Below are 24,109 nucleotides of genomic sequence, written 5' to 3' on the forward strand. Positions count from 1 at the left end.
ATCAATTCTAAAATGAAGAGGAATCCAGTGAAGTGAGGCCAGGATTGGAGTGGTTTGATGCCGTCCGTTAAAAACGGCGAGAAGGATGATGGCTCGGTCTGCTGAAGCCCCACTGCCGGTCTCACACAACAAATTCTGTGACCTTCAGGTAAAAAAGTGCACCATGCATACAGAAGAACCTGTTGATTTATTTAGTTGATATTTGCTGAATAAATGCAACTGCAGCATGAGTGAGGAGCAAAAAAATAAGGCTTAATAAACACAGGCCCTTAAAAGTAACAGCGTTTGTGGTGAAAACCCTTTTAGAAAAGCATAATCTCTATGGTTTATACTGAGAGAAATACTTTTTTAAAGAAGGGTTTCCAATTTTGATAAAAACTCAAACCTGTTAGTGTTTATTATAGGTTATCGTTTATCCAAACTAAACTACGGTTATTAAGTGTTATAATATACTGTAGCTCTTTTTGGAATGGCACGTCACCATGTGTTACTGTCTGTCTGTATAATATGTTTATCCTTTGTCATATGCACATTGCTTTGTACCAATAAGCTGTTGGAATCATATTAGAAATTTTAGATCCTCAAAAGCTCTTATGGGTTCTCATTCTATACACAATATATTTTATACAGCTTGATCACGCTCTGTTTACGTCCATTCAGCCCACGAATGTTACCCTTGGCGACAATACCAGCTGACATTAGCTTAGCTTAATCTTCCAAACAACTATAAACCATAACATAACAATTTGGAAAAAGTACCAACAGACATATTCATTAGGACCGTAGCTGTGTGTTGTCACAAGTCATATTGTCAAAATTAGAAAAATAAAAGCGTAAATGCCTGGGGAGCTGCATTAGCAGAATTGTCTACTCCATTTGCTGCTGTGTAGAAAAACAAAAAATCCGTCAGATTTACATATCACATTTTTTTTCCCCTACAATGTGGAGCCAGAGGGGCTCAGTAATTTCCTGCCTTGCATGTTTTCATGCACAAGTGAGGAAGGGCAGATGATGGCAACGTCCATGACCTCTATTGCCAGCACATTGCCTGTAATTGCACCTTCTGAACTGGAGCTTGCATTTAAATATTTCATACCACAGTGTAAGTGTGTGTGTGTGTGTGTGTGTGTGTGTGTGTGTGTGTGTGTGTGTGTGTGTGTGTGTGTGTGTGTGTGCGCGCGTGTGTGTATGTGCGTGTGCGTGTGTGTGTGTGTGCATGAGTGTGTGCATGCGTGTGTGTGCGTGTGTGTGCGTGCGTGTGTGCGTGCGTGTGTGCGTGTGTGTGTGTGTGTGTGGCTGCAGGAACACAGTGTGGAGCCTACAGCGAGGCTTAATGTAATCTTTTTCTAACCTGAACAACAGACCCAACATGAAAGCCAACTACGGTCGCAATTAAGTAGACAATGAACACTGCATTTGTACAAATGTTCGTGTTTGTGCTCACCCAGAGAATTCAGACTGGCCATGAAAATGACGAGACACAGAAGCTTGCAAAGAGTGTATTGAACAGTCTTTTTCATCTTCGGATCAGAAAGAGATTGTTGGCCATCAGCAGTTTACTGTCCACATACTCCACTAACCACTAAATAAGGAACTTTCTACAGAACCCCAGAAGGGAGAGGGAGGAAAACAAATACAGACGTGAGGAAAAAAAGGCAACTTTAGCCATCTTTCGCAATTTTTGTATGCTCTGTTATGTTTTGTCAATAACATTTTTAATAAAATGTTTTGTTCTCTTCCACCTAAATTTATTTGACGGGTTTTACTTACGGTATACAGCTGCTTTTGATGGCCAGTAGTATTTTTCATACACAATTGGACAAGGTCTTGCAAAAACAACAGAACTTTTGCAAAACAAGTACATTTTTGTCCTCCTGTCTAATATTAATATATGTTTCCTGCATTTCCTCATGTTCTGCGTGAACCTACATATTTCTATAACATTAACCTGGTCTGAATCTGGAAAAAGGACACTATACAGGTAACGTCTGCAGTGGGTAGGATTTTATTCAAAGGAACACCATATGGAAGGTTTTGGGGTTGATTCGTTATTAGGTATATTACAGTCTGCAGTGTACAGGCAGTGTAGGCCTACGTGGGCAAATAACAGTAATGAGAGTGAAACATAGGCTACAATTAAAGTTAAACTGCATATCACGAGAGCACAATTTGGTAAAGATTGTACAGAATTATCGGTACCAATGGGTAAGATGTGAGTTAATGAGTTAATCAGCTGATCAATCAGTTAATCACGCCAATACCATCATAACTATCATCATTAAAGAGCTGTTGAGAATGTATTTTGTAGTTCCCCTGCGGCTCTGTAAAAACCAAAGCACATTAATCTTAATAACATCCAATTATTTGTAAAAATTTCATGATGAGCAAAGTTATGTTCAGCAACCTCATGCTAACAAGCTATAGACTTCCGCTGTCCAAGGATTGCCTCCCAATGAGCTATCGCTACGCTCAGATGCTGCGAGGCAAGCTCGATGTGTCTCTCTCTCTCTCTCTCTCTCTCTCTCTCTCTCTCTCTCTCTCTCTCTCTCTCTCTCTCTCTCTCTCTCTCTCTCTCTCTCTCTCTCTCTCTCTCTCTCTCTCTCTCTCTCTCTTTCTCTCTCTCTCTCTCTCTCTCTCTCACACACACAGGACGATGCCACTGGCGCTCCTCAATGATGGGCGATGAAATATTTACTATATTTAGTTTGCTAAGGAGTCATGCTGTGGAGATGCACATTTCAAAATGTATCTCTGACTTTGCAGCATTCTCTCAGAAGTTCACAATAGAACTCTCACATCTCACATGAATAAGTGTGTTATTTATAGATGTAGAAATCAGTTTAGCACCATATGCACATGCAACCATTTATGGATGAATAACTTACTAGCTTCCTTCATGTCCTTCTCTTGGGATTCAAGATGTTTATGGGAAATGAAAGAGACCATGAAAGCGCAATCTATCAACATTTGTTATATTCAAAGAGAGAAAGATCTGTCAGCCACTCTGCTTTTTAGCCTCTTTTAGCTCACTGCTTTGGTTTTCTGTTCTACATTTGTTCAGCAAAAAAAGTACTCACTATGTATCTGGTGATCATCTCCAAATGAATGCTAATATTTCTTCATGTTTGCTGGATACAGGCAGTTTTTCACATCAACATTTAGGTTATACTGTATGTCAGTGTTGTGTGTGCTGTATCTGCAAACAATTTCGGTCTCAGTTAAATCAGAAACTGATATTCTCCTTTGAAATATCCACTCACAAGCACACTGACATGGGGATGCCTTTAGGTACAATCACTGCTCACTGCTGGTGTGGGAGTCCTCCCTAACGAAAATTTTGTGCATCAAACGCTTCATCTCCTGCATTCTGCTGACCCGCCCTCCCCCCACCAATTATTTATATCTTTGTATCTTTTCTGCACCAATTGAGGGTGAAAATGTCACAGTTCTTGCTGCTTTGACTTTGCATAGTTGCATCATCTTCTTCCCGTTTTATGGCAGGCTGCAACCTTACTGCCACCCCCCACTTCACCGGAGGCATTGTTTTCTCTATGAGTTGCGTTAGCAGTTTGTCAAAATAGCTGTATATGTTTATTATACACACACACCATAGGGGAAGAGTTTAAGGAGGCGCATGCAGAGGGCGGATTAATGCACAGGCTGGCTGCAGCCTAGGGGCCCCAGGTGTGCAGGGGCCCCGGAATAGCCAGACTTTTTTACATTTTTTTAATTTACCTCATTGGGAAAAAAACTTGCCTCCTATTGGGGCTCTGAGAAACTTTTAAAAAATTAGGTCACTAATTGGATAGATATGGGACACATTTACCAGCTGCCATCATGTGGCGGGGTTCATAAGGTCAGTTTTGTTGTCAAATGATACCCCACTCACTGTTACTAGTATAATGTCAGAACAACGGGACCAAGATCTATTGTAGAAAGTTTCTAAATTGACAGGATTTTCAAGGCTGTGGACTCTTCTTCTGTTCTAGCAGGTTTTTTTTCTGATAAATAATAATGTGGGGGCCCAAACAAACAGTAGCCTAGCCGACCCCCTCAATCAGCCACTGGACGGGAACACGCCCCCCTCAAAATCTACCCCTATATTGCCTTCCTGTCTTCCTGAAGGACTATTTAAACTCATGCTGGACACACAAGATTATAAATAATATGATATTTGCTTACCCATCTAATGCATGCGACAACATGACTTGAGTCCAAACGCAAGTTATGCTTACCTAAATATCTCTGCATCCCACAATACATTAAACACATCTCTAAGGTTAGACAATCTGAGTTCACTCTATCATATGTTGGTGTATGTTGTGTTTGGTGTATGTATCTCCTGTGTTCTGGGACATGTTATGTGCTATGTGTTTTGCGTTTTGTTTAACTCCTTATATCCTTGAAGAAAAGGCAGACTAGACTCTGCCCTAAACACGCCCCTGTTGTTGGAACTACAGAAACACTCGCAATTGTACAGAGAGCACTTTAACCGTACAACAGATACATGTACAGTCTGTTATCAAGTTACTCACCAAATTAACGTCACTGAGAGAATGATCTGATATGGACTTGGTAAATAAACTTGTACTGTACTTATATAGCACCTTCCTAGTCTTCTGACCACTCAGGGTGCGTTTTACACTACTGTCTACATTCACCAATTCACACACATTCATACTTTGATGGCAGAGGTTGCCATGCAAGGTGTCATCTGCTCATCAGGGTGTAATATCTGGCTGTCCTCATTCACTGTTCATACATATAACCAAGAAAGTTAATTCACTGTAATTTATACGAAATCCACATATTGATATCCGAAGCAAAGAAGGAAATCTGGGGACATAGTAAAAGACCACTTAACCCTGCACAGGGATGAGTGTCGGGATGGTGGATGGTTTGGACTTTCACCTGGGGGGCTCGTTTTCGTGTCCCAGAAGTAAGAACTAAGCAAAACTAAGGCAAAATTTACGACCTTTTTTCTAATCCTAACCGAGTCGTTTTGAATTTATTTTATGGCAGCAAAGAGGTACAGCACACGTAAACTTGTTTTTCAAACTGTAAACCAAATGATATGACTCTACTGTGATGAAACACGTCATCATCAACAACAATCACATTTATAATAACCTGCAGTTCATGGGTTGAAAATGGCTCAACAAGCCACCTACTGCTTTAATTTAGCCCTAACCTTGCAAGTCCAGTGTGGAGATAGAGTGTCGGTTGGGACGTTTCTGTGTCATCAAAAAATATTAACACCCTCTTATGTAAGGTGGGCAGTCCTCCTTCCCAGTCCCCCCTCTCTCCCTCCCTCTGAGCCCCTTGCACACTATTGTTTGTGTTGTCGAATTTTTCAAAATTATGCAGTGGGTTAGGCTCAGACCAGGGGGGAAGTTACACATAGAACATCCTGTTTCACAAAATATATCAAACACACTTCTTGATGAGAATATGTTGAACTTAAGAATTTAATCATTCATACGCACATCCATGCACAGATGGCACAACCTGCGGGGTCCATTTGGGGTCACTTGGACATCCAGACTGGAGGAGCGGCGCATAGAAGTGCCAAACATCGAAGTGTCAGTCAGCTTCAGCTGAACATGAAAAGTTGCTATCTCAAAGTTTTATGTACTGCTCTTTGCTAATAATTCGTGTGAAATCTTAGACACGCTGTGTATTTTGCCAACCTCAGTGTCCAAACTCAGAGTCAATCAATGGTGAGGCCAAACTCATTTTTTATATTTGCACTCTGACAGTGAAATGCTGCACTGTAGAGGCTGGCTGGTATAAACACCAGCAGGCTCAGACAGAACAGCAAGAGCAAGGATCAGATTATGATCGGCTTTATTTTAAATGATTTTACCCATGCATTAAAATATGCCTGGATTATCTTGGGACATCTTCAATGCACACTGAAATGTTTTCTGCAAACTCTCAGATGGTTTCTATGAATAATGTATTATCTTTTCTCATACGTTTAATTTGAACCTGCATGTTCTTTGCTGCTGTGAGTTTAGTTTATTTATGTGCAAGACAAAGATGAGATGAATTTTAAGTGTGTACATAATTTTGCATTTAACATCCATACTAGAGTAGGCCTCCTCTCCTGCATCACAAAATCCAAATGACAGGCTGTACAGTGAGTGGTGGTGACAGGGTCTCTTTCTGCCATACTGAATCTCTTATGCATCTCAGAGAAAGAAGAAAATGATGAATGAAAGTCTTTTTTTCTGTGCTGTGCACATCCTTTGGGTGTCACCAACACTATGAAAGACTCTGTTGTGTATTGTATGTATTTCTCCTGTTACATTTCATTCAATTTAGCTGACGCTCTTGTCCAAAGTGCATTCAACAATTAGGGTACAAATCAGAAGAGCAAGTTATTAAGTAAGTGCGGTAGCTTCAAATAAGCCGATCTATAGAGTGCTACATATAAGTGCTTCTTAAAAAAAATAAATCTTCTTGCAGAGCTTGGGGAGCTTGTTCCACCATTTTGGAGCCAGGACAGCAAACGGCCATAGCCATAGCCTTAGTCGAGTGGCTCTGTGTTCCTCTCTGCGAGGGTGAGGCAAGCTGATTTGCCGATGCAGAGCGGAGAGGGCGGGCTGGAGTGTACGGTTTAATCATGTACTGGATGTAAGCTAGGCCTGATCTGTTAGTAGCATGATAAGCAAGTGCTAGTGTCTTGAAATGGATGCGAGCAGCTACAGGAAGCCAGTGAAGGGAGCAGAGGAGCGGTGTAGTGTGAGAGAAGTTGAAGACCAGTCAGGCCGCTGCAATTGGAAGAGCTGCAGGGGTCAGATGGCACAGGCCGGGAGACCAGCCAGGAGGTTACAGTAGTCAAGGCATGAGATGACAAGAGCCTGGACCAGAACTTGCGCTGCCTTCTGGGTCAGAAGAAGACGTATCCTCCTGATGTTGTGCACGATCTGGTTGTTGCAGCAATGTTGGCGGTAAGGGAGAGTTGTTCTTCAAGTGTCACACCCAGGTTCCTTGCAGGCTCTGTGGGGGCTACCACAGAGTTGCCAAGGGTGATGGTAAGGTCTTGGGTGGGAGAGCCTTTTTCTGGAAGAAAAAGCAACTCTGTCTTGTCTAGGCTGAGTTTCAGGTGGTGTGTGGACATCCATTGAGAAAAGTCAGTCAGACAGAGATGCTGCGAGTGTGTCGGACTGGGGAAAAGTCAGAGTAAGTTGGGTGTCATCAGCTTCCTGTCAAATCTAATATCAGCTAAACCACTCCAAGTTCATTCTTCAAAATGTGTTTGAATGCCCCCTGCTGGTGGTCTGCACCCTAACTGTCTGACTGCCATCATCTGATCCTTTAGTGAGCTGTTTTTCCTGCTCTGATTCTGATTCTCATGAAAACAAACATCCTCTTGGTAAAAATGTGAAGGTCTTGTTAGTTGGAGGAAAAGGGAAAGGGCTCAGAGAACATCCCCAAGCATGAATAATTGAACAGCCTTGAATAAGTTGTCTCCTACTCTGTGTGAAAAATAACAACTTTCAAACAATCTGTGTCCACCCACTCACTCTCGACCTTTCTTCCATTACAGACCAGCTTTGATGTCAGGTTTATTTTTCTCCGTGTTGCCCTTCATTAATTTGTATGTGCTTTCCATCAGCCATTCGTCTACTTTTATATGGTTGGGTTTAGAGAGAAGTTGTTCAAGAGTCACTGGTAAACAAATGTACAGCTCTGTCTGCTGCTTCATCCCCAAGGATGACTGCTTATGTGCTCATGTGTTCCTAGTCAAACTTTGAAGAGGAAAGACACGCGGGAAAGTGATTGAAATAAGGATAGGAGCGATGAGGGAAATGGGTATTAGACTTTGCATGGCAGTGTTTTCAAAGTAAGACATCACAGGTGAAAGTGCAGTTTTTAGATTTAATATATTTTAATTCTACTGAGCTACATAAGCCTCCATGAATATGCAAAAATCATTCAAGTATTAAAACTCTCTATCAAACAACTATTAACTTGTACATTTATACAACAGCTGCACCACGAATACAACATTGCAATTAGTTAAAAAAAAGAACTGTGAGATCAGAAAGGAGCAAAGCTCCATCTGCTGATAAAGATAATGTGATTGACAGCTCTAGTAACTACTACACTGATCTTGAGGTGAGATTGTCAAGCAAATATATTTTTGCAAAGATAGGGTACCTCATCTATATCAAAGCACTGCAAAAATGACCCCCTTGTCTTGATAACACAAATATCTGATCTAATTTAACACGTGGATGCAAACAACTGGATACGGCCCCACAACCTGTTACACAGAACCATCTGAGAAGGCCTCATTGGAAACTGACTGGAGAAAGGGCATGCACTTTCGAAACATACCTGGCAGGTGATTGGATGAACCATTGGATGTTTGTCAAACTCTCGCCAAAGTCAATCGGAAGAAGAGAGAAAACATATTTATTATCTAGAAAAGCCTTCAGTGCCTTTCTCAGCTGTCAATGAAGAAATACTCTTTAGTTCTAATAAAACTGATGCTACTGTAGTATCTGTACTAGACTCTTTAGAGCTGCCACTGTTGTTTTCAGCGAGCGGTCGCCTCTCATGTCATCATCATCTCGCATTTGCGCCAGGCGAGCAATTCTCATTGAATTGAATAGGCGCCATTTTGTAATAACACATCCATGGTGGAATAGAGTGGCTGAAAGTCACTACTTTCTCACAATAAACTGCAATTATTGACAGTGTGAGAAACAGGCTGCGGGTCGCTTACGTGAAAGAAAAGAAAATGCAAGATAGAATCGTTTTTGCAGTTAATTTAATACTGTAAAACATAGGTGTGAATGGTTGTCTTTCTCTGTGTGTCTCTATGTGCCCTGCGATAGACTGGCGTCCTGTCCAGGGTGGACCCCACCTCACACCCGATGTCAGCTGGGATTGGCTCCAGCCCCCCGCGACCCCGACAGGGACAAGCGGTTGAAGATGAATGAATGAATATTTGATCCTTTGCTCCTCAACGCCAGTTTGTAAAACAGGCTGTCTGCTATAAATTTCAAGTAACAGTGACGTCATCTTGCTTATATTCTTGACAAGGCTCCTCCAGAGCCACAGAAGACAGCATACAACTATTTTTACAGTCTGATTTGTGCTCCTCATAGAGGGCAACCTTTAATGGCATGAATGAAACCTGGTTATAATGACAAGAGCTGATACGCTGTTACACCATGAACACATTTGGTTAGTTAAAGTTTCTACCAAATGGCTCCAGTCTGAGACAAACGCTGCACCTTTAGGAACTAGTACATTGCACTCCCCATTAAGTATGAATCAGAAGACTTTTAAGAGGTTCATTAATGACAGATAGCAAAGTTGGACTCTGTGACACCTCATCAAAGCAAAAGCGAGAGATCCATGTTACACCTCATGAAACAAACCTCTTCTTAATGAGGAAGTGCCAACCTGTCTGCTCCACTTACTGCAAAGGTAAAGGAGTAATTTACCTCTTCCCTTTCCCCCACTAAGACACTTAAATAGAAGGAGCACAGAAATACCTATCACATTAGCTTTAGCTTGTCACATACAATGAAAGAAAGGATACGAGAGAGACAGGGGAAAACCTACATCCTAATACAACCATGCGCCAAAAGTGGACATGCCGACCCCGCGACACTTCACACCTAACTCTGATGGATCATAACATATCGGGTTTGAAAATACTTTGAAAAACCAAACTTTTCTATGAATGTCAGTTTTTGTTCTGCAACAGACGAGGTAAGGCTTGTTTTTAGCCTTGTTGATTGGCAAATGAGGAGTCTGCAGTCAATGATGATATAAAACAGTAGATAAAATAGTTTTTTCAAATGTTTTGAAGCACCACACTTACAAGAGGTCCTTGAGCACACAGTTATACACGTGTCACAAAATATCAGGCTGATGGGTCCAGTGGTGTGTAAGATCAGCTACGGACAGAATTGTAGTCATACATGACTGAACAAGCGCATGATCTCCTTCCAGGCTTACACCTTTGATAATGAACAGACTATAACTGGAGTGTCACCTAAAGAGCTCCAAGAATTGTGTGGAAGTTTGACTGTCAACACTCACAAAATGGATCCATGTCTGCACATTTAACCTATTACAGTTCCCAGGTGGAGTTTAAGTAACCAGCATTTTTTTTATCAGGCAGTTACACAGCCTTTAGCCTTATCTGACTGCTCTAAAACAATAGCGATTCTGTCTTTTTTGCTTAAATGTCCTTGCATTATTTCTAATGCCGATAGTTAATGACTCCAGTCCAATTGAAAGATCAGTGGCCTCAGGGGTACACCCTTGTGTGCCCCCATCCAGGGAGCCCAAGATGACTGTGATTGGTTTAAACCTCGACCCATTTTAAAATGTTAACAACAGCCAGACCATACTCCAGCACTGGAGGTCTGAAAGACCAGTCCTAAATACAAGAGATATAGAAATAATTCAAATACGTTTGCTTTTATTTAACAGTAAAAATTATTAAGGATTAATGATTCAAAATAAAAATGTGCACACCAAACTTCCCTTGTGTGTTCAGACATCACCTGGAGCATAAGCTAGCTAGCCAGACAGAAGCTTAATGACTTACATTTAACATTCTAGAGGTGCTCTCCTCGAAATACTGAAAAGGGGGGTTTGTCTCCACACAGCTCCCATACCAATATGTAAAATAACCACCTTTTTGAATGGGCATGTGTACATGCGGTCAGACGGTCTATCAATAACAGAGAAACTACAGAAAGAGAAGTGAAAGAGAAATTACAACACACAAAGAGGAAGAGTGGGTTCATTTTCTATTTTCATATTTATTTTAAGGTTGCTATTACTCCATTTTATCTTTACATGGCAAATATGCATTTTCTATATTAGAATAGATCTTTATTGCAGATAAGAAAATACATAATGGATCAGTAAAAAGGGAACATGATAAATACAGTATATAGTGAAAAATGGAAAATAAACTGAAATGAACAGGAGCCAAAAAAAACCCATAGGTACCTCCTAATGTAAGACATTCATTTAAAATACCAATGTAGTAGTATAAAAATAGGTGACACAGTGAGAGAAATGGCATGATTAATCAAGTATTAAATATGAATGGTGAATAAATTATGACACAATAATTATGATGGTGCATTGCTAAACTGGTTCAACAAAAAAAAAAAAGGTTTGCTTTTTAAAAGAATTTAGACTTGTGCAGTTCTTAATATGACTTGTTAAACTGTTCAACAATGAGGACGTCAGAATCTAATGGAAATTTGAGAAAAGGTTGTGCTAAAGAAAGTGGGATACAGATTATTGGCTGACTGCTGTAATGGTGGATTTGGGAATTGTATTGTTTTAAAACAGACTGGGAGTAAATTGTGTATAGACTAAAAACCCAAAATACAAACGGGATGACGGTTTAGCTAGATAATAGAGAGGATACTTCGTGTCTGGAATAAAGGAGTAGAACTGGAAAATCTTTTAGAGAATGTTGTCATTTTAGAATACGGAATTAGAAAGTTAGCTAACTAGCCAGCTGCCCGCTAGCTAGCTCCCCTTGTGAACTCCGGTGGCGCACAGATTGTGAATACGAGCGAGTGGGCGGGTATCAGTTCTGTGCAGAGCAACCAACAAAAACACATTCGGACTATGACACGGCCAACACAACCCCAGGTATATAACTATTTTCAAATAGGCATACACTCACGTCTAGGGCTTCCGAGGCTTGGCTGCCCGTTCATGCGTTTCAGAGGGGAGCGATTGGGCTGCCAGGCTAGGGGGTGAAGTGTGTGGGCTCACCTGCTTTTTCGTCGGCCTCCTCAACACCCGTCACTTGGTCAGCTCGCTCCCGGGGGTCCGACACTCAGTCACGTTCGGACTCCATTTGCCAGTTAATCTTAGACATGTAGCACACGGACCAAACTTAAATAAAACGTAATCTCACAAAAAAAGACGAGGTACTCAGGGTCACTCCTCTCCGCAACTCTCCCACACCTGTCCTCGGACGGCCTCTTAATTACTCAGGCCGGATGGAACTAGGTAAACCCACCCCCCCACCCCTAGCCTCACAGCCATACAGGACAGTCAATCATAAGATGTGTGTGTGCCCTGACACCGACAAACTTCAGAAGCTCAGGGGGTTCTGTCCTGTAATTACCCAAGTTAATGTGAAAAACTTTCATTTTAAATCATAAATTTGAATGAATTCATACAGTCGATTTATCGTCCAGCTCTATATTGACTGTGTCTCATGTCCACATTGCACTAACGTCAACATCTGCAATGAATCTGTGTGTAAGTGTGAAGTAGACTGGATGAAAGGTTCTCGAGATATGCGAAGGACACGGACAGAAAGACAGGCATTCCTTGCTTAATTAGATGCCAGGATCAGACTATATGATGTGTCAGTCTTTCAAAACGGTTACTGTGTCAGCTTAGGTGATCAAGCTGTGATTTGGCTCTAAGACATTTCAGCGGACAAACCCTGACCATGGTTTTTGAGCGTAACTACAGCTCTCTATGAGCTATCTAAGATGTCAGTTCTGATATATATTAATTCATTCATTAAGTCATCTACGGCTCCTTCTTCCATCCGCCACACCTAAAAACAATCTCTGCTTGCCGGTACTTCAGAACCTCCAGTTGTTCCTCAAGTTGGTCTGTGGCATCCACGGTGTCCTCAAAGTCCCGCAGCAAGACCCGGTTCCCCAGCAGTCCACGGTGCTCCTTCAGCCTCATGTTGTCTCTCTGCAGGCCGTTACGTGCTTGCCTAGCCCTGGTAAGGAGGTCCCTCTTCCTGGCCACCTTGGCCTCCATCATAGCCAGCTCTTCTCGCTTGGCTCGGACCTCCATTTGGCTCCAGGACAGTTTCTCCTTTACGTTGGACAGGAGCTGATAAAGCAGAAGAAAACAATTCTGACTCAGTTATTTATCACTAGAAGTCAAAGTTTGTTACTTTAATGTAATCTGTACCTGTGGGAACTTCAACCTACCTCCAAGCTACCGCTGATCTTTTTCTGTATCTTTAAAGATTCCTCATTTTGCTTTTCGGTTTGTTTTTTCAGCTCCAGCCTCTCAGCCTGCAGCTGCTCAAATTTGAGATGTAGGGGGTCCCGGGCATGTTCTTCCCCTTCATGGAGCTCTGCCTCCAGTCTGTGAATCTTCATCCTCATCTTGATGTGCTTGTGGCGCAGCTGAGTCAGCTCGTGTTGCAGAAGCTTCTCTGTTGCCAAGGTTGCCTCCACTCTGGCCTGGGCAGCTTGTTTACCTAGGCGTCGGCTTAGAACAGTCACAGCTACATCCTGTTTCAGTGCCATGAACGCTTGCCATTCGTTTTCCACCTGAGGACGAAGGTGAGACAGTTTGAGCCACTGATAAGTACACAGTAACACACATTCAACACGTCTTCGTCACTTTGTTCCTCTGATGCCAACCTCCTGCCTCCACCACTAAGGACCAAGCCCTGTACCAGAGCCCTCTCCATCGCCGCCCCCTTCTTCTGGAACGCTCTGCCCAAACACATCAGTGACTGCACCAACATGACAACGTTTAAATCCCCAACCAAAACGCACCTCCTTAGAACGGCCTTTAATGTGTGATTTTTACTGTGTTGTTTCTATTTTATTTTATTTCTTTTTATGTAAAGTGTCTTTGAGTAGCTTGAAATGCGATATATAAATATATATATATATTTATATTATTATTATTAACACATATAGGGCCCCTGTAGAGGTCCCCTTATTTGGGTACTTAAATGAAATAGTTTTGTACCAGTGTAGCCTGTGATTTGGCATGTGAACCGTCCGCCTGAAGGCAACCTCTCAAATTCTGGGTTCAGGATGTCTGTCGGGTCATTCAGAGTTTTCAGAGTTTTCAGTTAAAAGCTAAAGATAGTGCTGTTTTCCCCCACCGGTTCAGATGTCAAATAAACTGTGTATTCACATCAGACTCACAACGTCTTTTCCATCATCATTTTTATTCCATACATTCTTCTTATGAAAACCTGGGATGTGCATTATACCCACAATGCAAATTGACTGCCAACAGTTCGTTTGGAGACGTGGGTGTGTTATTCTGGTGTCAGCTAATGTAGTCAGGAGCCTCACGCATAGATGAGGAGCTTCAGAGGTTAACTCACTTCTTACACCCCCAGATAAAAAAAGAAATAAATCTGAACTTCAATGCAATTGTCTCTCTGGGATATTTCTGCTGCATCTGTCTGTCTCAATACAATCTGCATTTGATTTAAATGTTTGGTTTCTGAGTACTGCCCCCTTTTCCTTTATCCATTGTATTGTGCTTTATATGCTTTTTCTCTCCGTGTGCTGACTTTTTTGAGTATCCCTAATTGAGACTTATATATCACGTTAAAAAGCCTAACCTATAAGAATGCTTCAGTAGTGTTAGCCCTAATTGTTGCCTAGAACTCAAGTTCTAATACTGATTGTTTTGTATTCTATTTTATGTTGTTTTGCATTGTATTACACTTTACATATTTTAAACAAATCTTTGTGCACTTTCCAACATTTCAAACTTCAAAATTATGAAATTATTTAGGCAAAGTTTTAGCACAATGTAAAACCTGCACAGGCCCCGACAATGAGACCAACCTCGTCCAGTTTCTCTTGGGACTTGAACCTCCACTCCTCTGCTTGCTGCTGAGCGGTCTCTGAATCAGCGTCGAGCTGCTGCTTCAGGTCAGTCAGGATGCTCATGTACTTCTCATACTCCTGGTGCTGCTGCTGCTCTGACACCGGTATGTCCCTGTCCAGCTGGACGTTGTCCCTGGCCTTTTTGCGGAAGAACTCTACCAGCTTCATCTGCAGCATGCTGTGGTGTTGGCCGGCTTTATCTCTGTCCTCACACAGTTCCTGGTGGAGCTGCATGTATTCATGGCTGATGTCTTCTTTGTCTGCAGGAGCAGCAGTGGATCCCTCTTCTTCAGCCTCACCGTCCTCCTGTGTAGGACTGGTGTTCTGTCTCTCCGGGCTCTCGAGATGCAATCTGGGAGGTCCAAGGTCGTCGTGGGACATTGGCTGTTCATTGACTTTGTTCATCTTCGCATCCAGGTCTTCGATTGTGGTGATGTCACTGTCACCCAAAACCTCTTCTTCTTCTGGCTCAGAGGCGGCTGCTCCTTCACCAGGGGGCTCTTCAGTGGCTTTCATACTTTCAGAGTTCTCTTCATCATGATCTGAAGCAACCACTTCATCTGGGACACCTTCCTGTTCAATTCCATTAACAGTAATAGGAGAACTGGTCTCCTCTGGCACCACACTACCGTTTTTCTCCTCATTTTCTGTCTCTCTGTCCATTTTTTTCAATCAAAGAAAACCCAAAAGTATTAACCTATTTAATTTGTCTGTAGCCAGGGCTCGTGCACTCCTCTAGTCAATGGAACTGTTCGTTTTGTTTCGGTTGTCCTGGAAACTGGGACCGAGAGCCAATCAGAGGCGCCCTGACCTCTCCTCATTAATATTAACGAGCAGGATGTGAGTAGGTCGCGCTGCGAAGCTCGCAGTGCGCAGGCGCGCAATTCTGCCTCCAACAACAAGAAGCAGGAACCAGGCAACATGGCCGACCTGGGGAAGAAGTACTGCGTTAACTGCCTTGCAGATGTTACGAACCTGCGGCTTCGCTGCACCGACTGTCCCGATATCGAGCTGTGTCCGGAGTGCTTCTCGGCGGGCGCAGAGATCGGTAATCACAGGAGATGGCACGGCTACCAGCAGGTCGACGGCGGTCGCTTCACTCTCTGGGGTCCCGAGGCAGAGGGAGGATGGACCAGCAGGGAAGAGCAGTCGCTACTCGATGCTATCGAGCAATATGGATTTGGAAACTGGGTAGGCTACTTTGAAGTTGCTTAACTTAATTTACCTCTGCGGTACACCACATACGCTCACACGAGCTGTGTTTGACGTGTCCAGAGTGAAAGTTAATGTTGGAGTAGCGAGATTGACCTTTATGACAAACCATTCTCTTTCCCTACTGTTGTGAACGACTGAGCATAGCGTTATACGGGTGGGATGTCAACTCATTCACTAAGTTGAGTCCCACAATTATGTTTATACAACGTTACATTTTATATCAAAGACACAGCCAGGCGTTATATTAGTGATATGTCATCCTCAGGACAGGAGCTTTTCCAATGGTACCCAAAACTCCATAGACTCCATAGTTACTTTACATTTTCAGATGAGTATTTATTAATATGGGAAAGGCCTTGTTACAACAGCCATGTCACATAAATCCTCATGCACTCCAGATGGAACATGAGAGAGGAAATAATATAAATGTAAGTGGTGACAACAAACTCAGATCTACTGATAGAACTTAATTGAGTGCATGGCAATACTTTGGCATAATCATGTTGTGATGAAATCATATCTAGATATAGTCATGCACAATAATGTCATCCAAATTGATAGCAATAAGCACATACTTTAAAAAATTTTTCCCGAAAATGGGAAATTTTTGAGTGCATATGAATGAATATGAATATTTTTAATTTGGTACGTGCTAAATTCGCACAGGAATATACACAAATAGGCTTTACTGCGTCGTATAGATATTTTTTAAATTACCAGGGAATATCTCTATATTTGATGTATATCGTTATGGAGATATGAAATTACCTTTATCGCAATACAAGCTTTTGCCCTTTATTGTCCAGCGCTAACTTAAGTTAGGCTGTAGGTTGTGTAGTTGTAACCTGTTGCCCTAGTGGAAGGTAACTCTTGTTTTTTATACATTATAAACCAAGATAAATCATCTTTAATTGAATTAATAACATTCATGGCATTCCATAGACCTATGCAAGCTTTCTGAAAATAGTGTATTTTCATTTTTATCACTGCATCCCATAATGTAACCAGTTTGGTTTAAGAATTATTATAAGAAGAAGACATTTTAAAGATAAATACACAAACAGGACCTATGTACATGCAATTAATGGAGAGATGTCAGAGCGAGGGGGCGTGCCGAGCAGTTGGGGGTTCGGTGCCTTGCTCACTAGCACCTCGGCAGTGCCCAGGAGATGAACTGGCACATCTCCAGCCACCAGTCCACACTCCAGTCATGGTGCACACAAGGACTCGAACCTGAGCTACTACTGGACTGAGCTACTGCCGCCCAAATCATCATTATTAATTAATTATGAATCTTTACATGATTATTTTTTAAACAGGATCCATAGTTGTTTTAGTCTCCACATTAACACTTAAGGGAGGGCAATGCTCAACATTACAGGTGTGTTCTCAAAAAAGCGTACGTACGCCTATCTGAGGACAGATAGAACCAAAACGATGCAAAACACAGTAAGGAAACATCACAGGTGTGTAGTTAGGATCCAAATGAAGGTTGAGTTTGAAGATGGGTGTGATCTCCAATTATAGCTAAACAGTGCACTACAATCTGTTTCATAAAACATTTTAGGTGACACATAGACCATACAGTTGCAGAATCCTGTTTGGTATTTGATCAGCGCTACCCAGTTTGACGGTTTGATCAGAGAACACCAGTTACGTTTAGTAATGACGCTCCTCTGTAAGTAATCGTCCTAAACCTGCCCCACATGAGATAGTTGTAATTGGCCTTTCAGATCTCCAGCTGCTGGAAATTGGTCTGAATGGGAAGAAGACCAGAAAAAAATAAAACTTGAGCTCATCAGAATCACCTGGTTACCAGGCTACCTTGACCTTTTAGTTGGACCAGCATTAATTTAGTGATAGCACCTCAGTCTTAACATTTATTGTAATTAAAAAAAAAAGCTAAATTACTGTCCATATACCGTATACTCCAGTGAAATGTCAGGAAGGTATGACTAAATAGATACCACCAATGCCTACAATGAGTTCCTTAAAAGGTTCCAGAAAAGTTCCAGGGTCAAAAGGGGACTTCAGTGATCCCTGACCATAGTTATTGTTGATGTGATACCATTGCAAGATGATCTTGATGATTTGTTCAGCTCTGCTCTGGTTTATAATCCGGTAAATAACAGCATACCTTTGTATTTCTTCCACTGTAGGTGCATTTCCATTAGGGTAAAATTCAGCCTCTGGGAAAGTTGCAGGGCAGGCCCTCTCAAAAGTCCTCTCACTCGCGGTGTTTCCATTACAAAAAAAGGAACCAGAGGGTTTTCAGAGACTCTGGAGGTGAAGTATCACGCTGAATGGGTTTGGATCATCAGCGATAGGGGAAAGGCGTGAGAAATACAGAATAGTCATATTTTATTTAAGGTGGCCCGTATGATTCACAGCGTATGTACAAGTGACATGAAAGAAAACACTCTACCTTGAAAATCCCACTCACATTTCAGAGCAGGACACCCGCCTTTTTCTGGGTATTCCACCCTAACGGAAATGCACCTTATACTCATTAGTAACAATTTCCTGTTGTGCTGTCTTTCAGGAGGACATGGCCGCTCACGTTGGAGCATCCCGAACTCCTCAGGAAGTTATGGAACACTATGTCACCATGTACATCCACGGAAACCTGGGTAAGGCCTGCATCCCTGACAACATTCCCAACCGAGTGACGGACCATACCTGCCCAAGCGGGGGGCCACTGTCGCCTAGTCTCACCACACCGCTCCCTCCACTGGATATTAGCCTGGCTGAGCAGCAGCAGCTGGGCTACATGCCACTACGTGACGACTATGAGATTGAATATGACCAGGACGCGGAAAAGCTCATCAGCGGGCTGTCAGTAAACTACGACGATGAGGATGTAGAAATTGAAATGAAACGTGCCCACGTGGACATGTATGTGCGCAAGCTCAGAGAACGCCAAAGACGTAAGAACATTGCACGAGATTACAACCTGGTGCCTGCGTTCCTGGGCCGAGACAAGAAAGACAAGGACAAGGAGAAGGAGAAACCAGGAGCGCTGGGAGTCCCAGGCACTGCTGGTGGTGTGGGTGGGGCGGGAACTGGCACTGGCACAATTGGATCAGGTTCTATGACAGCAGCAGGACCAGGTCCTGTTCCCAGTACGCCCAAAAGAAAGATAACCAAGGAAGAGAAGGATCAGCGGGTCAGACTGCGGGGGCTCTGCCAGTTCATGGCCCATCGGGAGTTTGAAGACTTCTTTGAGAACATGCATAAAGAGCGTATGCTAAGGGCCAAGGTGCGTGAGCTGCAGCGCTACCGCCGCAACGGCATCACCCGCCTGGAAGAGTCCGCAGAATATGAAGCGGCGCGCCACAAACGGGAGAAGCGCAAAGAGAACAAAAGCGTGGTCACTTCCAAACGGGGCAGCGGAGGAGGGGGCGGGCTTGGCTCTGGGATGGGACTTGGGGTCGGTGCTGGAGGGGGAGGAGGCATTGCTGGAGGGTTGGGGGTCGGAGGTGGGATCAAAGAAGAGAGCAAAGACGGTGAGTTTGCCGCCATCGAGAACCTGACGGGCTTTGAGTTGCTGTCAGACAGGGAGAAGGTGCTGTGTAACTCTCTGAGCCTCAGCCCAGCACGCTATTTGACTGTCAAAACCATCATCATTAAAGATCACCTGCAGAAAAGGCAAGGCATCCCGGCCAAGAGCCGTCTGCCCAGCTACCTGGACAAGGTCCTTAAGAAGCGCATTCTCACCTTCCTCACGGAAAGTGGCTGGATATCCAGAGACGCCTCGTAGCGAACAATCGTTGGTCGGGAAGGAATACATTGATGAGCACTATGGCTGATTTGCTATAAGCTCTCTAGGCAGGACAAAACTACTGGATTTTTTTCAAAGGTGAATTTGTGAATATGTACAGTGTAACGAAAGAGGACGCTCCATTGAAAGAAAAAAAAAAAGTATATTTTCATACCAGGGCTGGTTACAAAATAAGCCTATATTTTTACATTTGGAAAGGGACAGGGGTGAAAAACAACTTTGTGGGCTCAGAGTTCTTTGTGTCCATATTGTCACTACATGAATGAGAACTAAAATGCTATCAAGAATGACATAGTTGCAGAGATACTTTAGTGTTATTGCAACAGGTTCATTGAAGGTTTCAAATTTCAAATATTGACAGGGCAAAAGCCATTTCATCCCGAAATGAAGGGGAAAGCTGTTTGATTTTTCCAACATTTTAAAGACTTTACTGCCTGGAAATGATCATGCATCTCCGGTTAACTCTCAGCTGTCTGCCTTTTTATCCCGTCGAACTGCCTACAAGGGAAGGAAAAGCAGAAGAAGCAGCAGGGTTCAACCTGAATTGAACCTTTGCTAGTGCCTGAAGGAAATTTGTATCAGGGTCCGACAGATATAGGTTGATATTGACCTAGACCGATAAATCTGCTAATGTTGGCCTATCAAGGATATATCTTGGCACATATGTCAGCTGATAAGCAACAAGACATGCCAAAAAATATTAAAAGATCATTTACAGACAGTGTTCAGTGTCATTACACAATCTGTCCACCAGAGAATGCTGGCAAGTTTGTTTTTCAACTGTGAAACCTTCCAGCATCCCCCTCGATCACAATCCTTTAATAACGAAATTTAAAGGATCATTATCATCTATGTTAATGTGTTATGTGTTCATAGTAAAAACAAGTATTTCTCTATAGCATTACATTTCCATGCTAAACAATCCAGGTTTAAAAAAAAATCATCTTTAGGTATTATTTATTAAGAGTTTAACAATTAAAAACCCAACTTATCTGCTTCATCAGGACCGTGTGAGCGACCAGTAACAACCCCCCTGTACATTGTGATTGAAATGTTGGTTCACATGACCGGTGCCCACATGTATGGCATTATTCCAAATGCAAGGATGAGAGGAGCACAGTGAAATACGGACATGTGACAGAACCAAAACTGTTTAAATGTCGGCAGAACATGAAGAGTTTATGCAGGATCCCATTACTCATTAAAGCTGACTGAGAAAATACATTTAAATATCAAGTATGGGCTTCAAATATCCCGTATCAGTCGTGTTTTATTTACGTTTTATTTCATCACCTGAAAATAGTGTAGAGGAGAAACTCCACGGTGAGAATTTTGCTCAAAAACCTTCACTTTAACAGAAATGGTAGTGCATCTCAGCACGTTCGTCTGTCCACATGGTACAATACAGGAAAGGGAGGTGAATGTGTGTGAAAAAGGGCATTATTCAATGATGCTCAAATGCTAAAGAACAATTCCAAGTGTATTGTTTTTTGTTTACCAAGTATGCAAGGCAGGCTAATGGAACACCTCTTTATCTTTGACACTTCCCTGCATGTTCCCCCCAGCGTATTACCAGTAAGTGAGAATGCATAAGGCACAGACAATCTCTTGTTGTGTGCTTCACGTTTGAAAGGGAAACACTGGATAATAATGACGTACGGAGTAGAAAGGCATGCACATGTGTGGATTACGCTAGATTGGTATGTTTTGCCTCTTTACTTTAACTCTACTGTAACAGTCAGAAATGTGCCCTTTTTTTTTTTAGAGGAAATGCAAGTCATGAGTAGCATTAGTTCAGAAACTGTAGGCATTCCCTTAGAGGTAAAGCTTTTCTGGTCTCCTTTTGTGGTCATCAAAAAAAGGAATGGCCTCTACAAAGTACAACTTAAGTGTTCTCTGAGATTGTGGATGTTAATGTTCTGTTATCAGTCATGCTTAGCCAACAGCGTGGTGCTCCAAACCATGTTCCATTCCAGTCAAAATATAACAGTTTTGTTTAAAAGGATAGCTTTGGTGATATTTTATATTTCTATTATTGTCAGAAAACCTGAAAAGACCAAAACCAACAATGCATTAATATATAAGTATATGCATATATTCAAGAACCAGATTAACGTATTCTGTAGGAGCCAATGGGCTGTTGAAAGTATTACGAGATGGACTGACTTTGTTGTTGTCTTTTTCCTGGGATTTGTTGACAATAAGAAAAATATTGAATATTTCCAGCCTTATCGTTTAATGATGAGAAGCTGTTCTCTCTCAGGCCATTGTCTCATATTAACCCATGGCTTGCATGTCCTTCCTGGAGTTTGATGCATTAGTGTATCAACTCCGGTGTGTTAAGTGAAGATACTGATCGAGCAACAGGTCGGACATTTTATGTTGAAGCTGAGGTTTAAGTAAGAGCATTGTAAAAAAAAAAAAAAAAATGGATACTCAGAATATTTCAGGTCAAAGGTCAGCTCATGAGGCCAAAATGCCATCTGAACCAGAATGTTGTAGAAAAGCTAGTTTCCAGCCTTTAAACCAAACGGCGATCATGAAGAACTGATGTTCTCCTTTGTTTGAACGTCAGCTTTTGTTTATTCATTTAGGTAACTATAGATACTGATTTCTTTCCAAGGACTGTTTTTCATATTTTGACAGTGGCGTCGTTCTGCATGTGCAACCAAATGTTCCACATTGTTCCAAAATGGTGCGTTTTGGTGTAAATGTCTCAAAAAAAAAATATGGCAATTATATTTTATTCTCCCAGTCGGGGGGAATATCATTTGTAAGGGGGATTTTGCGTACTTTATGTCACCAAGTGTAGATAATTTTTTAAGATGAATTGGAAAAAGAAACTATAATTACAGAACAGTATTTTGTGTCATGGAAATGTTTATAGATTTTGTAATAAAAACCAAAACTGATTTTGGATCACAAAGAAGAAGCCTTTTGTGAAGCTTTAGGCATAGTAATGGCATGCTGCTGTGCTGTCTGAAATCTTTTTACAGGTACTGATGGCTGTTGTGCTGTCCCGTTATTTTGTTATTGCACATGACAAGGTATGTGTGCTGATGTATTAAAAGTGCAAACACTTTATAATTCGAAATAGTCCTGTTTCCAATAATTTGCAGTACTTGTGACCTTGAAAGGAAGAACTACTGTAACCCTCTCAAAACACAAAATGTCAGCTTTTGTTATCCATTAGAGTGACAGAGAGAGGGCTCATTACTCAAGCTGCAAAGAGCTGCACATGCTTGTCAAGGAGGTTACATTGGTAACAATGTTTTCATTTATTGTTATAATTGAAAAAACAAAAACATGTAAAAAAGTAATAAATGGAATAGGAATTTAAATACCAAACCTAAAATGAAAAATTTAAATGGGGAAAAACAAGATTTATTATAAAAGTTCCATTTACCATCTCAGTTAGTGCTACGGTGGCCCTGAAGTACAAAACACAATGGCCAAAGAGAAAACAAGGGCAAAGCGGATTAAAAAAACACAACAGGAAAAGTGTTGTAATAAAGAGAAAAGTAGTTGCTTTAACAGTGTTTTTTTTTTCACTGTTTGTTTTTTTTGTTTTGTTTTTTTGCCTACTGGTTTTAAGTCAAACCCTGCCCTACATACTGTGTCTGTGAGTGTGCACTGCAGACCAAAATTAGAGAACAAATGATCAATACTTGATTTATTCTGAAATGCTGTTATTTTTTATTGTTCAGAATTATAGATAGCATATCCGCTGTGGCTATACCACTGCTGTAGCTATACCACTGCTGTAGCACGATTCTATAAATAACCAAGGCACTTCAACAAAAACCTTTATTTTGTGAAAAAAAACAATGATCAAAATGAGAGAACAGTAACCATTGTGTCTGAAGAGAAGATTTCAACACTGTTTTCTTTTATAGGATTAAAAAATGAACAGTAAGTGTAGAGACCACAGCTTTGAATGACCTCAGCACATCTGCGCCCACAGGACATCACTATTTTCTCACACTGCTCTGCTTTGATCTTGGTCCATAAGCAGAGTACAATTTAATGATATCCAAACCCAACTGAGAGTTATTGTTATATTAGTGTTGTGTTGTTTGTGGGGACATAAGAGCCCATGTTTTTCAGGAAATCCCATTGGCACGCACGAGGAGCACCGCACACCAGTCCCAGGATAGCCCGCGGTTAACGTGGAACTGGACAATATCAGGTCCTGGATCTTCCCGTTTCCCCCTGACCTAGGCTACAAGCCACAATCTTTGGACCCTCCGACCTGTAATGGGATGTAAAAATACACGCTCCAAAAACACACATTTATAAATAGACTTTAAAACTCCACATTCCTATTTTGTTCACTAAAGATATTGATCATTTTTACGCAAATATTGACATTGGTGAAGGCATACAAGCCATTTAAAAGAAATATAATACAAATCCAGACAAGAAAATTGTTAGATCAATTTGAGACTCTACTAAAGAAGTTACCTTGAGCACAATTACG

The 24,109-nt window shown here is 41.7% G+C and overlaps 2 protein-coding genes across 2 annotated transcripts; one reads left to right on the top strand and one right to left on the bottom strand.

The window, feature by feature from the left end:
* Positions 1–12,555: 12,555 nt before the first annotated feature.
* On the bottom strand, positions 12,556–15,296 carry cfap184 (cilia and flagella associated protein 184; the record flags this gene model as incomplete). Its single annotated transcript, XM_083936941.1, has 3 exons — positions 12,556–12,873; positions 12,975–13,322; positions 14,592–15,296. 3 exons carry the CDS (start codon positions 15,294–15,296, stop codon positions 12,556–12,558), a joined length of 1,371 nt encoding a protein of 456 aa, XP_083793067.1.
* Positions 15,297–15,536: 240 nt separating this feature from the next.
* tada2b (transcriptional adaptor 2B) lies at positions 15,537–19,737 on the top strand. Its single transcript, XM_083936731.1, has 2 exons — positions 15,537–15,824; positions 18,391–19,737. The coding sequence occupies exons 1-2, from the start codon at positions 15,555–15,557 to the stop codon at positions 19,606–19,608; spliced, it is 1,488 nt and encodes a 495-aa protein (XP_083792857.1). The 5' UTR covers positions 15,537–15,554; the 3' UTR covers positions 19,609–19,737.
* Positions 19,738–24,109: the final 4,372 nt, after the last annotated feature.

The sequence above is a fragment of the Echiichthys vipera genome, assembly GCF_963691815.1.
Source record: "Echiichthys vipera genome assembly, chromosome: 22".
Classification (NCBI taxonomy): Eukaryota; Metazoa; Chordata; class Actinopteri; order Perciformes; family Trachinidae; genus Echiichthys; species Echiichthys vipera.